At 37.0% G+C, this 18,096-nt stretch overlaps 1 protein-coding gene across 2 annotated transcripts in view; it reads right to left on the bottom strand.

Moving 5' to 3' along the window:
* The window catches only part of LOC150085207 (ATP-binding cassette sub-family F member 3), a 197,423-nt gene that overhangs the window by 96,437 nt on the left and 82,890 nt on the right, over positions 1-18,096 (bottom strand). For both annotated transcript variants that reach the window (XM_090373096.1, XM_090373097.1), the window contains one exon: positions 7,096-7,254. In XM_090373096.1, coding sequence (XP_090229222.1) covers positions 7,096-7,254 — 159 coding nt within the window. The remainder of the gene's footprint in view (positions 1-7,095; positions 7,255-18,096) is intronic.

Consider the following 18,096-nt stretch of genomic DNA (forward strand, 5'->3'; position numbering starts at 1 on the left):
GTACTGCAAAAACCTTGGGAGGTGCAATATGGCCACAGAAGCCGATGCGCCAACAACTACCAAAAAAAAAAAAAAAAAAAAAAAAAAAAAAAATAATAATATTGTGCAGCCAGTAATCATTGCCATAGGTCCCGATGTTCTGCTACATCTCCCTTATTCACCAGACTTAGCCTCTTGTGATTTCTTCCCATCTCCTTGTCTGAAGAAAGCTTTGAAAGGCAAGTGTTTCATGTCTGACAACAATGCTCGCAGAGCCACAATGCAGAGCCACACTTCGCAGTCTTTCCAAAAATGGCTTGCAAGAAGCATTTAATCCGTGGGTACGATGGTGGCAAAAGTGTGTAAAGTTCAAAAGAGATCATTTTGAGAAGAAGAAATCCACAGAAGATTCAGATGACCACAATTAAGATAAGATATTGCACCAGTCCACGATTTAAATGATCACCCTTTGTTTGTAACTGTTTTTAATGATGTTCCCCACAGAAGCTACACTAATTTGGAGCTTCACAACTAGGTCTTTGATGCTAATATGGCAATCTTCCAGGATTAATGCCTCAATTTTTACAACTCTCTTTTCTGTTACAGGAGTTGCTGGACATTCTGGGATTTCTTCATCATGCACTAAGGTTATTCCATGTTTGAATTGTTTATATCAATGTGCAACAACACTGTAACCTGGACAGTCTTCTTCATAAACAGCAACCATTTCTTCTTGGATTGTTTGGGTAACAATACCTGTCTGTTGATGTTCTAAAAATATAGTTAATGGTCCCAGGTGTGCTTGATTTTGGTAACATTTCTCATCATAACCATAGCCCCACATAGGCCTAATCAGATATTAGGTGGGAAAGGGAAATATATTCAAGAATAAATATATTTCCCTTTTCCACCAGCTAATCTGAATGAACTGGTGAGAAAGGGAAGTATGTTGAGACTTAATATCCACTGACTGACATACCTAACAAAAAAAAAAAAAAAAGGAGCTAGTTTCAAATGACATGTTTATTAATTTTCTATCTGATATGGTTTGATCATGATTAAATACATTTAGACTATTGTAAATGAGCTTTTATTCAGAAGCTCACTTACAATGAGCTTCTGAATAAAATATCAGGAAAATACTTCCACCGATTTACTTATGATGCTTCTTTGGAAAGGAAATCTTGCTACAGATATAGCTGTTAAGATTTTCTAATCACAAAGATTCAAGTAGGTCTGGAATAATGCATCTTCAACTTCACGTTATATATACAATATTGATCTGTATCTTGGTTTATAAATTTTCACATTAAAAAATAATGATTCAAAATATATACTATCAAGTATCAGAAAATCTTTTTTTCTAAACGTTTTCAAATAACATATTACAACTTTCAATATAAAAGGTTGATTAAAATAATAATTTCAGGGTTACACAGACTATAACAGATTAACAACAGCTGCAAGCAGAGGTGTAAGTGATTCTTGCACTGCTTTTTTTTTTTTTTTGATTTGGTAGTTGTTGGCGCATCGGCTTCTGTGACCATATTGCACCTCCCAAGGTTTTTGCAGTACTTTGATCCAAGCCCGAGGCGGGAATCGAACCCGCGACCTTTGGGTTGCCGGGCAGGTACTTTACCCACTCGGCTAGCCCGGTCGGCCTTGCACTGCTTCTATTGAAACATGCAGCATCCCGGAAATCAAAGTGTCAGGGATTTCAAGGTCTACTCAGGATCCTCAACCAAATACATGAGCCAAATTAGGGTAACTAAGAGAAAGAACAGGTACATGAATACTTGCATGTATAATAATGCCAGGAGTATAGTAAATAAATTATATGAATTTGAAGTATTGGTTAAGTTATCAAATGCAGATATTTTCAGAGACATAGTATCATTCTGACATGAGGAATGCAGAATTTGAATACAGGGAGTACAATGCATATAGAAAGAACAGACAAGCACAGGAAAAGCTCTTATGCTCTTAGTTAAAACTTTTGTGGATTTATTGGATGACTGTTTTCTACAGCAGCATGTTATAGAGCCAACAAGAGGAAGCAATACTTTTGATCTGCTTATCAGCAGTGATTATTCACGTGTTAAGAATCTGCAGATAAAAGAACCACTAGTAGCACTGATCACAGGGTATTGATGTGGTCATTACCATTGATGGTAATGGGAAGGGTTTTTGCTTTCATAAAGGTGACTACAATGATCTGACAGTTTGTAAATTCTATGCAGTAGGGCAAACTGATGTGATGAAAAGCAAATTATAAATGGGAAGCATTCAGGGTAAATAATCATAGAAGCCACTAGACTTTTCATACCATCTAAAATACTGTTGCTCAAGGCTCACACCTAAATGGGTGTCAGATGAACGGATGTAACACATGGCAGAGAAGGAAAATATATGAGATGCATATAAAGTATTGGGTGATACAGAAGCATGTGGTAGATATAATCTAGTGTGCAATGAAGTCAAAAAGTGGTTAGGCAAGCTAGAGCAGATTATGAGAAACCGTTGGCAAAGGATACAAAGAAAAACAGCAGACCTCTTTACTTATGTAAATACTAGAAGGAAGGGGATGAATTGCACTGGTCCATTTGATATCAGTGATCTAACTGTTGATGATCTTGATCAGATTCCTGAAATCTTAATAGGTAATTTGCATCTACATTCACACATGATAAATTCTTTAGGGAAGGGGATGGCAGAAGTTAATCAAACTCTACCAGGGAGCTAAATGATTTAGTGATAACTGAGAGGAAAGTGGAAAAGAAACTGTCTGAAGCTAAATATAAAAAAGACACCTGGGTAGACGGAATCCATCCAATTATATTAAGGGAGGCAACAAATATTTTTTAGATTCACCTTTGTCAGTCTTTCCAACTTAGTTTGCATAGAAACAGCAACTCATTCTTTTTTCACTTATATACATCTAATTAAATTATGTGCTGTAATTACAATGGCAAATAATTTTTACTAGTGCAACAGGTTTGGGACAAACACACAACTGACATTGCAGAAGGCATACAACTCAACAGGCAGGAAAGGTGTACTACACTAACCTACTAGCTGCAAGCATACTGGAGTACTGCCTACAGCAGTGTGCTGTGGACAACAAACAGTAAGTTTCAGAAAGGGTAAGATAGAGTGTTGGTTAATCTGGCAGGTCAACTAAGCATGGGTCAGTTAAGAGGGCTTCTAATGTAGTCTCTTTTTGACAGCTGCACAAAAAAAGGATTGAAGGCTGAATTACTGTCCCAGTGGAGATGGTGGCATTACTTTAAAGATTACTAGTCTGCATCATGCTGTGTTCCCATAAAAATCAGTTTCATCACCTTTCGAGCAAATGAACTGTTGGTTTCTCTGGGGGAGTCCACTATTTGGAATACCTCTTGATTGTACAGGGTAAAAATGGTAAAATTAAATATCATCAATCATTATTATCAGATGGGTGGGGGGTGTATATAGCCGGCCAACTTTCTCAAGTTAGCAGTCGCAGAGAGCCATCATTTCTATCTAGGTTCTGTCTACGGATGGATTAAAGGTAAAATAATTAGCGGTTTGAATTAATTTTTGCTTTTACTTATATTTTAAGGAGTCCTTATGTGCTGTGATGTAATGACTAAATCGTAGATATAGCTTAGCTTAATTTTTCATGAGGTGAGTGCTGAAAAATTAAGCTATGCTATATCTGCGATTTAGTTTTTGCTTTTACTTAATTTCTTTAATATATTGCAAATTTAATTTTTATAAAAGTTGCCTTCTGTGTGATATTTTGTAAATTTAACAATGGTTGTTACAAGATCAACACTGAGTACCTCATTAGAGGCCATTATTACTCAAACAAAAATGGCTACAGGTGATTCCCATGTCTGTCACCACTTTGCCACTTGCACTGCTTATGGTATGTATTCAAGGATCGATGATTGCTAACTGCAACTCAACTGACGATTCTTTTCTTTGCTCTCGTTACAAGGAGTGTACTGATCTAAAATTAAAATTTCGTGCATTGCTAGAAGAATTTAAGTCAATGAAGAAATGGTGATTGTCTTAGAGACAAATGCAACTGGAACCTTGTAAAGGATTCAGATTCTAGTAATCTGCTAAGTGATATATCCCTGATTTTGGACCCAGAACAGAATGATAAGGTGCAAACTGTAACAATTCAAAAGGATTTAGCTATAACAGGAGATTCCATTGTCAGGGAAATGGATTTTCCTTATTCTCCTATCCTTATTACAAACCATGGTGTGTCTGATAGCAGCAACAATTAATGACATCACTAACAGACTGTCAGATTTTAAAGGGAGATAAAGAGAGCATTATTTCCTGTGGGGACTAATGATATTAAGCAGACTTGAACTGATGATTTTTTGGAAAATTATAACCCCCACACTGAAAATATGCCAAAAGTCAGGTCAGAAAGTGTATGTAACTGCAATTCTGTTGGGCACAGTGGGATTTTCTAAGTTGGATGATGAAGAGATAGGCAGCAGTTGTCAAAGGCAAAGCAATGGGGTTTCAATTATAGGAGAGAAGATTACAACATTACCTGCTACATGGCCTCTATCAACTGGTGAGATACCTCACAGAATCAGAACACATTAGAATTATGGTATAACTTTAAAGACTATCAAGAAGCCTTGAAAGCATATATACCATTAAGAAAATATAACACAAGGAGGATTCTGAGATAGATGAATAATAAAGTAGCTAGTTTAACAAAACGGAAAAAGATATGGGAAGTTAGACAGTAATAAAAAGTATTGAAGCCCCTAACAGCAACAAATTGATCTGTAACAATACTGCAAAAGGTTAGGCTGGCAAAGGCAGATGAGAAATCACTGGCTAAGAGAGTAAAAAATGAGGACAAGGTTTATCTTATATGTAAATACTAAGGAGAAAAGAGCGAATCAGATTGGACACTTACATAATGGTTCAGAAAAGCAATTTATAGATAACCCTGCTGATGTTGCAGATCAACTGAATGGGTATTTTGCATTGATATTTGCAGAAGAAAGACCGCTCACAGTGAGGAGAAACTGTGCATGTGAAGCAGGAAAGAATGAAATTTTAGATTATTTATTAGAAAAACTTTCAAGCCAAAGGGCAAGTAAGACTCCTGAAACTTATGGCATATACCCATTAATTTTGAGGGTGACAAAAGTGCGCATTTGGATAAATTATGATATCATCACTAGACTCAGACGTTATTCCCTTGGAATTGGAGAAGTGCCAATGTATCACCAATACATAAAGGTGGCACTAAGAGTGAAGTGGATAACTACTGATTGGTTAGTCTGACTTCAGTAGTAGATAAAATCATGGAAAAATCATAAAGTGTGAATTACAGGAGCATTTAGACAGAAATGAAATTCTGAAGAAAACACAGCATAGTTTTGTAAAGGGAAAATCATGTTTAACCAACCTGGTTTTGACAGTGTCTTCAAGTTCACTCATGAGTGACTATTGCTTTATAGAACATTTTACAATTTTAATGTATTCACTCTCCATATGCTAACTGCCCAGTTGATAGAGGTCAACATGCTGCCTTAAACTATCACAGTTTTCTTTCAGGAAAGTTAAACATATTCCTCTGTCTTTAATAATTATGACTTCTCTCATCATCAGCCTACTCAGAACTCTGTGATCACCTCCGGCTAATGAAGTGATCAGAAAGTTCTAAGTCACTGTCATCAGGCTCATGGGTGACCAAGTCTAGAATATTCTTATCCCTAGTAGTTTACTTAACATGCTGATACATATAATAATCATCAAGATTATTTAAAATTTGTCCCCCCCCCATTGTGGATTCTCTCCCACTTACTTCAATCAATCAGAGGCAAACTGAATAATCCATAATTAGATATTCACACTTGCTCACCAATCCATTTGCATGTAGAGACGCATGTCACACTCTTCAGAATCTGGTCTGCAGCAGACTTCCACTCTCATTTTCATTTTCTTCCAACTACCTCACACCACAGATTCTATACTGGCAGCTGTAAGTTCTGAATATGAGAAAGCTTTTGTCATTCTCAGGCTGCTTTTTATAAGAAGCATGATTCCCCTCTTCTATCTTGCTTATCCTTCCTATAACATAACATATATATATTATGTACACTATTGTGAAACACACTGTCCTCTATTTCTGGGTGTAATCATGTTTCCATTAGCTCTATCATGTCAACATCAGTTGAAATTTCGGATTATTTGTTAGAAAAAAAAATTTCTAAACAGCAGTTCAAATTCACTCATTATATTAACAACACCTGTGGCATTACTAAAACAGTTAAGACTTCTTTTTCAGTTTACCATACATACCTACCTGATATACTTCAAGTTATTTAAGCTTGTTACCCCAGCATTAGTTTCTGAAGTTGTTTTAAACATCGCTGCTCTTGGTACATTTTGCAAATATCAGCATTTGCAGCCACAAATAAGAACTCTTGAGATGTATGAAGTATTATTACTTTGACCCATATCATTGGATAAACATCTATCTTAGCTATTATTGATTAATAAAGATCAGGTTGAAATACCACATTTTTGTACACCAGTGGACTAAGGTCACATTTCTCACTATAGATAAAATTATTTAACTTCTATTAAACTTAGCATCAAAAAGGGTTAAAGAAAAGAAGAATTTACACCTGGGTATTCTTGTCAGATTGTGTATCATACAGAATTCCATTTCTAGGAATGCCCCCTGTCTTGCACTCTTTATTACTGCCACCATGATTTTCCCTATTACTGAATTCAGAGTTATTGGTCTTATAATTACCCACTTTGATTTTAGAACCACCTTTACATAATGGCAACAGTGACATCATTATTAAATGGTAACATTTACAAACAGTTATTTGCAATTTTGTATATATGTTTGGTGCTTAAATAAAAACTGCATCCATGCAAGTTATGTGAAGAATAACCTGTTTTAATACAGCTAGGTGATCAGTAAAAGCTTATTTGTTCTTTCTGAAATTTTCTCAAATGAGATGTGATCAAATTTATGGAGAAATGCTTATATGAAAAGAGAAATTGAAAGTCAGAAATAATGGTGATGACAATAAAATAAAAAGTTCACTGATTAACAGCAAAGAAATTTACCCTGCATTGACAGCAGAATTTAACTGTTTTTCTTCTTCAAGGAGGGACTGTCTTACAAAATCACACTGGAGCACACTTTCAAGTGCTGTAGTGTCATCTCCAACTACTTCTTGCTCCACATGAAGAAATGATATGTGGGATGGAATCATCAATTGTCCACTAAAAAAAAAAAAAAAAAAAAAAAAAAATTAGACATTTCATATGATTATTAATTTCAAGATTCAAGATAAGATTATTTATGAAACTGAAGTTTAAACAGACATACTGTCATTTAAGAGTAAATAACTTCTTTTGAAGGATTAATCCTGTAAATTAATTTACAGTATACAAAATTTTCCATATAAGTACATTCCACATTTTATAGTAGGGTTGCTATGAAATTTGAATTAGGTCTAATATCTTCCCAGGGAAAAACAAAGCATGCAATGAAAATCTGGCATCAATTTAACTTCTTGTGTATCTGAACAGCACAAACATGCTTTCATTTATATACACAAACTAGAAACCCCAGCCTGTTTTGCAAGCAATTTCTTTCTTTGTCATGTAACTGCTCCCAAGCTCTGTTGGCACTGCTATTCCACTGGTGGCTTAATGGACACTTTGACATGATTCACTACTCAATCACTTTTGATGTGTGATTGCATTTGAAGTTATTCTCATGACTGCTTAAGAATATCCTACATTAACCTAATATCATAAAGAAAAACTACCAGTTTCAGCAATGAAACTTGTAATTTAACAAGTTTGGCAATGTTTTTACACTGTGCTAAAATCGATAAGATGGATATTTGGATAGATTCAAAATATAAAATAAAATATGCCTGTTTACTCTATGAATAAAATAGTAGTAGTAGTAGTAGTGGTGGCACATGATGCAAGAGAGCAAGTGTAGGAGCTTATGCAGCATCAGCCAAAAAAAAAAAAAAAAAAACATCACACCATTCCCTCCAAATGCCTGTCCAGTTCCTCCTTAAATTTATTTAACATATCAACTTCCACAACGACAGATGGAAGTTTGTTCCAGCAATTAACCACCCGCTGGCTAAAGGCAAATTTCCGCACATCTATTCTACATCTGTCCTTTCTTAATTTGAACTTATGTCCCCGTAGGTTGGTAATCTGAACAAGTGGAAGGATCCCATCAGAATTCAGCGTGCTCAACCCATTCAAGGCCTTATAGACCTCAATCAGATCACCGCGCAGGTGCCTAGTCTCCAGCCACTACAATTTGCAGAACTTAAGCCTCTCTTGGTAAGAGAATCCCTTCATTCCCCTCACCAATCGTGTTGCTCTTCTCTGTACACGCTCAAGCAAATCTACATCCTTCCTAAAATGAGGCCTCCAGACCTGTACGCAGTACTCAAGGCGTGGCCTGACCATTGCCTTATACAGAGGGACAATCACCTCCTTTTCCCTGCTAGCAAAATTCCTATATATCATTGACAAAACCCCATGACCCGCCCTAGCAGCCTGTCTGCACTGCTCAGAAAACTTCATATCTGACTGCACAATTACTCCCAGGTCTTTTTCATTTTCTACCACCTTAAGTGTAGTACCACACAGTTGGTACGTTTCTCTGGGGTTACTTCTACCCATATGCAGTACTTTGCATTTGTCAAGGTTGAACTTCAGTTGCCACTTCTTAGCCCATCTGCCCAAATTATCTAGATCCTGTTGCAGTAGCACACTGCCATTACTGTCATTAACAACCCTGCCAACCTTTGTGTCATCTGCAAACTTCGACATTAAGCCTGATATACCTTCATCAATATCATTGATAAATACACAAAACAACAGTGGACCCAACACCGAACCCTGTGGGACTCCACTAATAACATTAGTCCACGAAGAGCAGCACCCATTGATTACCACCCTCTGTCTTCTCCCACTTAACCATCCTTTTATCCATTGTAGCAACTTACCCTTAATACCATTCTGCTCCAATTTGTACAGTAGTCTTCCATGCGCAACAGTGTCAAAAGCTTTCCTGAAATCCAAGTATATGATAACAAAATTATTTTTTGCATCCAGTTCCTTTGTGACCACATCATAATAACCAATCAAATTTGTCAGACAAGACTTTCCCTTAACAAACCCATGCTGTGTTTGAATTATTGCTGCAGCCTTGTCTAGATGATCCTGCAATGCATCTTTAACCAGCGACTCCATTATTTTACCCGGAACAGAAGTTAAACTAACTGGTCTGTAATTACTCGTGTCACCCTTCGATCCCCCTTTGTGAATTGGGGATACATTTGCACATCTCCAGTCCGTAGGAATCTCCCTTGAGTCCAAGGATGCTCTCATAATTATGGCTAAGGATTTGCTTAGTTGCTTTGCCGCCTCCTTTAAAATAACTGGATAGATCCCATCCACCCCAGGTGCCTTTCTTATGTTTAACTTCAACAATTTCTCCTCCACTTTGCTCTCAGTTATTACAAAATCATTAAGCACACTGCTACAATTTGATAACCTTCTTCCATTTTCAAATTGTAATAATTCCTCACGTGTGAATGTAGATGCAAAATACTCATTCAGTTTGTTTGCTATCTGAGCAGGATCATCAACAGTCGAACCATCAATGTCAAGTGGACCAATCATATTCATCCCCTTCCTTTTAGAGTTTATATAAGTAAAGAAATCCTTGCTGTTTTCTTAGCATCTTTTGCCAAAGATTTCTCGTAATCCGCCTTCGCCTGCCGAACCTCCTTTGTGACCTGATTACAGACTAGCTTATATCTGCCACAGGCTTCTGCGTCACCTGATAATTTATATGCATCCCATGCATTTTTCTTCTCTGTCACGAGTCTCATTAGTTCATTTGATAACCATTTAGGCCTAAACCTTGAACGATATTTCTTAATCGGTATATAAAGTCTAGTAGCTTCCACGATTAATTCTTTGAATGCTTCCCACTTAGAATTTACTGTTTGTAACATCGTCAGTTGATCCCACTGTACAGAATTTAAAAACTGTCTGAGACCACTGTACTCCCCTTTACGGAAGCAAAAACCCTTTCCTTTACCCCTGACGGTAGTTACCTCTTTGAGTAAATCCCACTTCAGCACACTGTGATCACTGCCACCTAGTGGTTCCTTTATCTGCAAATTCTTAATACACGAATGATCACTGCTGATAACCAGTGAATACATTGAAATAATAATAATGTGTGGGTTTTCCATCTCACACTTAACATAGGGTAAACAATGTCCATGCTTAGCATCAAATGGATCATATACACAGAGAGAGAGAAAGTGCGAGCTTAAACTTTGTTTTATTCGGTATTAGATATTACAATTTTTCTAAGATCAAAACACAATTGCAAAAAATTCATAAGCATTTTTTTATTACACAGGTAGACAAAGCCTCCAACAACTATGCCATTACATGTAAAGCTTTCTATAATGATACATTAAACAAAGAGCTACATAACAGCTCTTTGTTTAATGTTTGATAATTAATTTTTGTTTTGATAATTACAAACTGGTGCCTTCCACTCCTAATATGATCACTAAAAAATCATTAGTTTTAAATAACAAATTAAAACTAAATATTAATAATTTTAAACTTCCCTTAATTTATTTCATTCCAAAGTTTCATAAAACACCTGTCAAATTCACATTTATTACTTCTTGTAAAAATAGTTATGTTCACCTTCCTTACATCAGAACATTAAACTGTGTTATCTAGGGTATTTTACCTAACAACAAAATTATTCTTAATAATTAACCTATCTTGAATACATTAAAATCCAATAAATTACAAGATATTCAGACTTTTGATTTTCAAAGTCTCTTTACTAGTATAGATCTGGATAATTTAACAACAGTTCTTTTTAAAATTTTCCATAAATATAATTGTGTTATATATAATTGTAACATCACTTTTTGGAACAACTTGATCAATCTTTTTGTCTATAAAAACTATGTTTTTGATCGTTTTCAGGTCTATTAACATAATAATAATAAAATTCTTTATTCATAGAAATGTACAAGGATACACACAATTCCTGCTACAGGCAACAAGAGGAATCATATCAAGGATACTACCATGGGAAAATTTATATCTTTACTCATCCGAAATTTCTCTTCGTCAAAATATCCTGTTATTTAGGTATAATGATAACCTTTGCATAATCAATTATCCAAACTTCATTGAGGATTTTGGTCATCTATATTCTTGTGCACTTACTCTAGAAGAAACTAATTCCTGTAATAACACCACTAATTATTTGCATCTCAATATTAGTATTGTTAAAGAACATACATCAGCTGATCTTTACAATAAAAGAGACTCTTTCAACTTTGAAGTTGTGTATGGCATACACCCTGTATATACAATAAAGAGTTCTTAATTTTCTCATTGCTTTTCCAATATTTCTAATAGTGTCCACTCTAATGTCATTACTTCCCAATGTGTTAGAATTGCTACCTATGTAGATTCTATCCACTGTCAATCCACTGGTGATATTCTAGCTTATGTCATGCATCTGTGAACAAATTCAATGGTAAAGTTTGATAATACTCAAGCAGTTGCTCTTGACTCAATGCCAGTGGTGGTAGATGGCTCTCTGTCTTCTAACTTCTCCACTAATGCTGGTATTCCCTGAGATTCAGTCTTTTCTCCCACTCTTTATTAATATTAATGACCTTTCATCAACCAGAAATCCTATCCGTAGTTTTGCTGATGATAGCACATTGCATTCCACCTTCCAGTTTGAGAAACCTTGCCCTGCATAAACAGCTTCAATCTTTCAAATATCCACTACCAATTCCTTAAATGCTGATTGCCAGGTAATTCTCCAGTGGCGTAAATATAATTTGGTTGATTTCAAATCCTTCTAAAACTCAGTCCTGAATTATCTCTCTCAAAAAGGAATTTTTTGATGCTATGCTTATCTTCAATGACACTCTGATTTCTAGGCAAGATCATATATGTCTATTGGGGATTACCCTAACTTCTAATCTCTCTTGGCATAAGCACATTACAAATATTGCTTCCTCTGCATCTAAAAAACTGAGTTTTCTCATTTGCTCTCAGCATTACTTTTCTTCCAAACAGCTATTCACTCTGTACAAATCATAAATATATCCTACCATGGAATACTGTTCCTACATCTGGGGTGGTGCCCCCAAAACCTCTCTCAGGCTTCTAGAGTCCATTGTAAAAGAGGGCAGTTATGTTAATTAATGACTCATCTCTAACAGATTCTCTCCACTCTCTGTCTCATAGACATTCTGTTTCTGCTACATGCCTTTTCTACAGATACTTCCATGGACACTGTTCTTCTGAGTTGGCTTCTGTAATTTCTGCACTTTCTTCCAAAGCAGTTCAATCATGTGCTACAACCATTCAACACCCTTTTACTGTCCAACTTCAAACTCACAGAACCAACTTTTCTTCTTCCTCTTTTATTCATCCAACTTTTGCTTTTCTGGAACAACCTTCCTTCATAAATATTTCCTCAGACAGTTCTAAGGAAGTGGTTCATCTGCCACTGGCATTTTATATCTATACTGAAAGGAACCAAGGAGAATTTTAAGTCTATAACCTCCAAGTTGTAACAGTTCTGGATCATTTTTATCAGGAAACAACCTCCAGGACAGCTCACTGAAAAAGGCCAAGTTCACACTAGGCAGGTTCCATTGAAGTGTTCCAAGTGAGTTCCAGTTCACTTGGAGCAGGTTCCATTGAAACCTGCTCCAATCTTCTGCTGTGGAAAAAAAAGAGGACAATGAATATAGAAATTTTTCAAATAAATCTTTAGTTCTTAAGTGGCCAAAAAATAAGTAAGAAAATGAATGGACATTCATTAATCAATGGACACTGCTCATCGTGGACTAATGTTATTAGTGGAGTCCCTCAGGGTTCAGTATTGGGGCCTTTATTGTTTTCTGTATTTATAAATGATATTGATGATGGTATATCAGGCTTAATGTCCAAGTTTGCAGACGATACGAAGGTTGGCAGGGTTGTCAAGGACACTACTGACACTATGCTGCTGCAACAGGATTTGGAAAGGTTGAGCAGATGGGCTTCGAGGTGGCAAATGAAGTTTAACATTGACAAATGTAAAGTACTACATATGGGAAACAGCAACCCCAGAGCAACGTATCAACTCTGTGGTACTACACTGACAGTGGTAGAGAATGAAAGGGACCTGGGGGTGGTGGTGCAGGCAGATATGAAGTTCTCTGAGCAGTGCAGACGAGCTGCAAGAGTAGCTCATGGTGTATTGTCAATGATATATAGGAATTTTTCTAGCAGGGATAAGGAGGTGATTATTCCCTTGTATAAGGCAATGGTCAGGCCACACCTAGAGTACTGTATACAGGCCTGGAGGCCTCATTTCAGGAAGGATGTAGAGCTGCTGGAACGAGTACAGAGAAGGGCAACTAGATTGGTGAATGGGACAAAGGGGTTCTCTTACGAAGAAAGGCTTAAGTTTTGCAAATTACAGTGTCTGGAAACTAGGCACCAGCGGGGTGATCTGATAGAGGTGTACAAAGCCTTGAATGGTTTGAGCATGCTCAATGCTGATGGGATTCTTCCTCTAGCTCAGAAAAATCACCTGAGAGGGCATAAATTCAAATTGAGGAAAGACAGATGTAGGATAGATGTGCGGAAATTTGCCTTTAGCCAGCGGGTGGAACAGACTTCCATCCCTTGTCGTGGAAGTTGATAGCCTAAATAAGTTTAAGGCTCAGCTGGACAGGTATTTCGAACGAACAGAGGGGTGAAGTGGAAGTGGTTATTTTTATTTATTTATGTTACTTTTTTTTTTTTTTTTTTTTTGGCTGATGCTGCATAAGCTTGCTTTCTTGCATCAAATGCCTCTACTAATGCTAATGCTAATGCTAATGAATGCCTAATCAGTTCTTGACATCATTCCCAATACCTCAAGACAATTTCAATTTATATTTTCTCACATTTAGCGAATTTGTTGAGAGCCTCCATTAAAGCACACAACAACATGTCATCTATTACAGTTGCTTGTTTTTCCATTATCAAATTTCATAGATGGGCAGTAATTTGGCATATCAGTTAGCTAAGCATGATTTGAGCCACACAAAAAGGAACTAGTTTGGTGTGGGTTTTATTGGAGCATTAGCAACTAAGGCTATAAAGTGCAAAAATAAGGTCATGTAAAAGATAAGAGTTAAGAGATTTTAGTGACCTAAAAAATTATGCTGCTATAACAAAGGCATAACAATAAAAGTATCTCAAAAGAGTATAAAGGTACATTTTATATAAGAGTAAAAAGATTTAAAGCTTTTAAGTAATTAAAAAAAGCTGACTCTTGGTCATTGTCGGCTGACTCAGTGTATAACGTTCAGTCAGACGGCTGAAAAATAAAATCTGACTGAGTATATAAGGTTCAGTCATGACTAAAAACAGTAAAACATAAAACACATTCATGTCAATAATGTGGACACTCAGATAAAATATGTCAAATTAAAAAGGTATCACAATTCTCACACACAGGGTAGTCATCTGTCCTCAGCAAGAATGAATGCATAAGATGACTATGTCCTATGTGGAGGGGAGCAAGAACTTCCTCTCCGTAGTTCCTGTACAGACTAGACTGCCAGTGTATGGTAGAGCTTGTTCTTGACCTGCCCATGCCAAGATTGTTGCCACTGGAAGAGTAATTCAGAATATATTGTTTTCCTGTACTCTGTATACGGGACTAACAGGCTATGACTGTTATGATGAACACTCATAAAGAGAATTTATCTACTGGACCCAGATCAAGAATGGATGGAGTATATATCTCATCCCCAATAAAACCTGGTAAAGAGTCTGTATACACCATACACCTTCAGTAATTATGGGTTTTAATGTGGTCCAAGGCTAACTCTATGGCACACAACCCAGCCATATATATGCTGCATTCTGATAACACTATACCTGAGGGATCTTCTCATATATAGCATTAACTGAGAAGATCATGGAAAATCTGAGAACTTGGACTTTGAATTATCAGTGAAGACAGCCAAAAAATCAAAATATTCAGCTCATTGGGCAACATAGTTGTCGATAGAGAGAAGATGGAGTGGTAGTCTGATCTCAGTTTTTAGTACAGAGGCTGCATGATGGTATTTGAGCATGCCAGAGAGTGGATGTAGTTGCCTTGTTGACCAGGTAACATCATCTACTATGATGTTAAGCTCTCTAGGCAGCTCTCGAACATGAATACCAAAGATGGTTGTTGTTATGTTGTTATTTGGTTTTTAGGAGCATTAGCAACTAAGGCCATATTGCTCCGGGGATATGCGGTGGTCATTCCCTGACCTTTCCTCATCCTCCATATTTGGTGGCTCACGGACTTGAACCCCGGTCTAATCAAGAAGCATGTGCTACGCACTGCTGCTCCTGCCCACCTGGCTACGGAGGCACCACCAAAGAGGGTTGGCAGTCTGATGGGTGTTATAGACTTTCTCATTATGGCTTGAAAAGAGATGTCCACATAGGGTTGTCTGGTAAGGAATTCAATTTAAAAATATATTTTAGTTATAACAGCTTTCGTCGGAGTGACAGAGGTGGTTCAGTTGTTTTCATATATAAACTCCGGACAGGGGATGTTCTAAATGCTCCAGTGGCGATGCGGATAGCTTGATGATAAACTGGATTTAGCCAATGAAGTATGCTGTTTCTAACAGCTGTGTACACTTGGGATCCATAATCTAATTTAGATTGGACAATGTAAAGGCTGAGTAAAATGCAGTGGTCTGCTCCCCAGATTATTAAATGGGATGGCATGTAGGAGATTTAATCTCCTTGTGCACTTCATCCGCGGCTGACGGACATGTGGTAGGTATGTCATCTTATTACTGAAAACAAGCCCCAAGAATTTTGTGTCAGGTGCTCCTGGAATGATGTATTGTCCGAGCTTTAGTTCTGGTTCAGGGGAAAGGTTCCATTTGCAAAAACTGTTAAGAGAAACCTTATTGTTAGATGAACTGCTACCACCTCTAAGTTGGTAGTAAATGGCATAGGTCACCCACAAGAATGGCAACTCCTCCATGGGCAGATTCATCTCCAGCTCTATCTCTGAGAATAATTGAACAGTTACGCTAGTAAGGGTCCTCATTTGCCTTTAAATATATGTGTCTTGTAAGAGCAAAAGCAGGTTGGCTCGTGCTTACTCAGGAGGGCTTTGATATCATCACTATTTCAATGGAATCCATGACAATTCAACTTCAAGAATTTGAATATGGCCATTACAGGCTGGCCTCAATTAACGAAATTAATTCGTCCTGTGAGTGCATCGCGCAAAACGGAAACGCGTTAATCGAATATAATAATCAATAGGAAAAATTATAATTGGTCCGTGACCTTCTGGAATGTCTATAAAGAATTTTAAAAATACCTTAAATAACTTTTTAACTGTATACAATGTAAAAGATAATGAAAATAATTATGGAATTAAATGTTTATCACATAAAACAGCGGTTGGCAAACTGTGCGCCACGGAATATTTTCAATTTTCTAGGGAAACACAGCGATACTCTACATCTGTCAGACACCATGTGAACTATTAGCTCGAGGTAGTTCACAGTTTCAACATTTCTTATTAAGTTGTTTGGACCTAACTAAACGGAACTGTTAGGTATTTCTTTTGGTCTAGGTGCATCGTGAAAAAATTGAGACACAAAGGGCGCTGTGAACCGAGAAAGTTTGGGAACCTCTGACATAAAATACACAGTGAAGAAATGACTTTTGTGGAAATATTTGAGCAGTGTTGACTTTCTCTTTTCATCAATCAATTTCTGATAGTTGACAACAATCTTCTCTGGGCCCTGGCAAAATAAATATTGCAGAGAACCTCAAACCTTTTGTTTGAGGTTCTCTGCAATACGAAAGATTTCTTCTAGTTCTTTTACCGTTATCTCCTTCGCAGTAACATTTTCATCTGGCTCATTTAAAAATTTGAATTTTTAAATGCAAGTCAGTCTGAATTGACTTTATTAGCGGGAGACAAACAAGTAACACGTTTTCTTCCGATGGTTGATGGAACACACTGAGGGGAGCAGCAGGCAAACATTTGTTTATTGCCTGTCCGATGTGTGGTAAGCTTAACGTGGGATTCAAATCTTTTTCAACTATCGCATAAAAAAAAAAAAAAAAAAAAAAAGATTGCATTAACTGGAAATTTACATTGTGTAAGGTGAAAAGTGGTATAATTTTTTCAAATAGTGGAAACTGAAAAATGCGTTAATCGATTTTGCGTTATGCGAGGCCTGGCTGTATTTAGATTTGCTGGTTCCACCTGGCTTCCAAATCTTTCTTAGCCATGGATTTATTTATTATTTTTTTTGGGGAAGTATGGATGCTGTCCATTGTCCATTCCTTCCTCTGCAAAAAAGCTCCAAGACTGAGTCTTCTGTTGCCTCCTCCTCCTCTATATCCATATGTTCTTATGGTCGAGATGGGAGTGGTTTTATTGCTTTTCCTTCTCAGTCAGTTTATTTCAGAGGTGGTAGTGTAGGAGGAATGGATATAGGTGGGGCAGCTGATTAGTCTTTTGAGTTGATTTTACCAAAATCAATAAATGGTGGGGGTTGGGGTGATAGAGGTGAAAATCACTCTGACGATGGTATAGTCATCTTTGTGTTCTGATGGATGTATGGCAGTTTGCCACCATTTACGAGTTAGATGCATCTTCCGGCCTCTCAACAGGATTTGTTCACCTCTGTTTTCAGTTTTTGAATTTCTTTTGCTTCCTTCCACTGCTGGCTTGAGTCTGCAGAGTGTTCTCCTTGTTAATTTGTACAGATTGGATTTAAACAGAACATTAATTGCTCACGTGGTACTTGGCACCACATCGAGCACAGACAGGTTTGCCACAACAGGTTGTTTGTGAGTGGCCATACTTTTGGCATTTAAACCCCCTCAGTGGATTTGGAATGTCCATCCTTAGTAGGCAAGTTAAGTAGCCTGCCTCGATGGAACTTGGAGGATATGGGGGATGTTGAACATAAGGATCAGAACTCGAGT

This window comes from Mastigoproctus giganteus, chromosome 5 (genome assembly GCF_048544385.1).
Source record: "Mastigoproctus giganteus isolate SK-2022 chromosome 5, ASM4854438v1, whole genome shotgun sequence".
Taxonomy (NCBI): Eukaryota; Metazoa; Arthropoda; class Arachnida; order Uropygi; family Thelyphonidae; genus Mastigoproctus; species Mastigoproctus giganteus.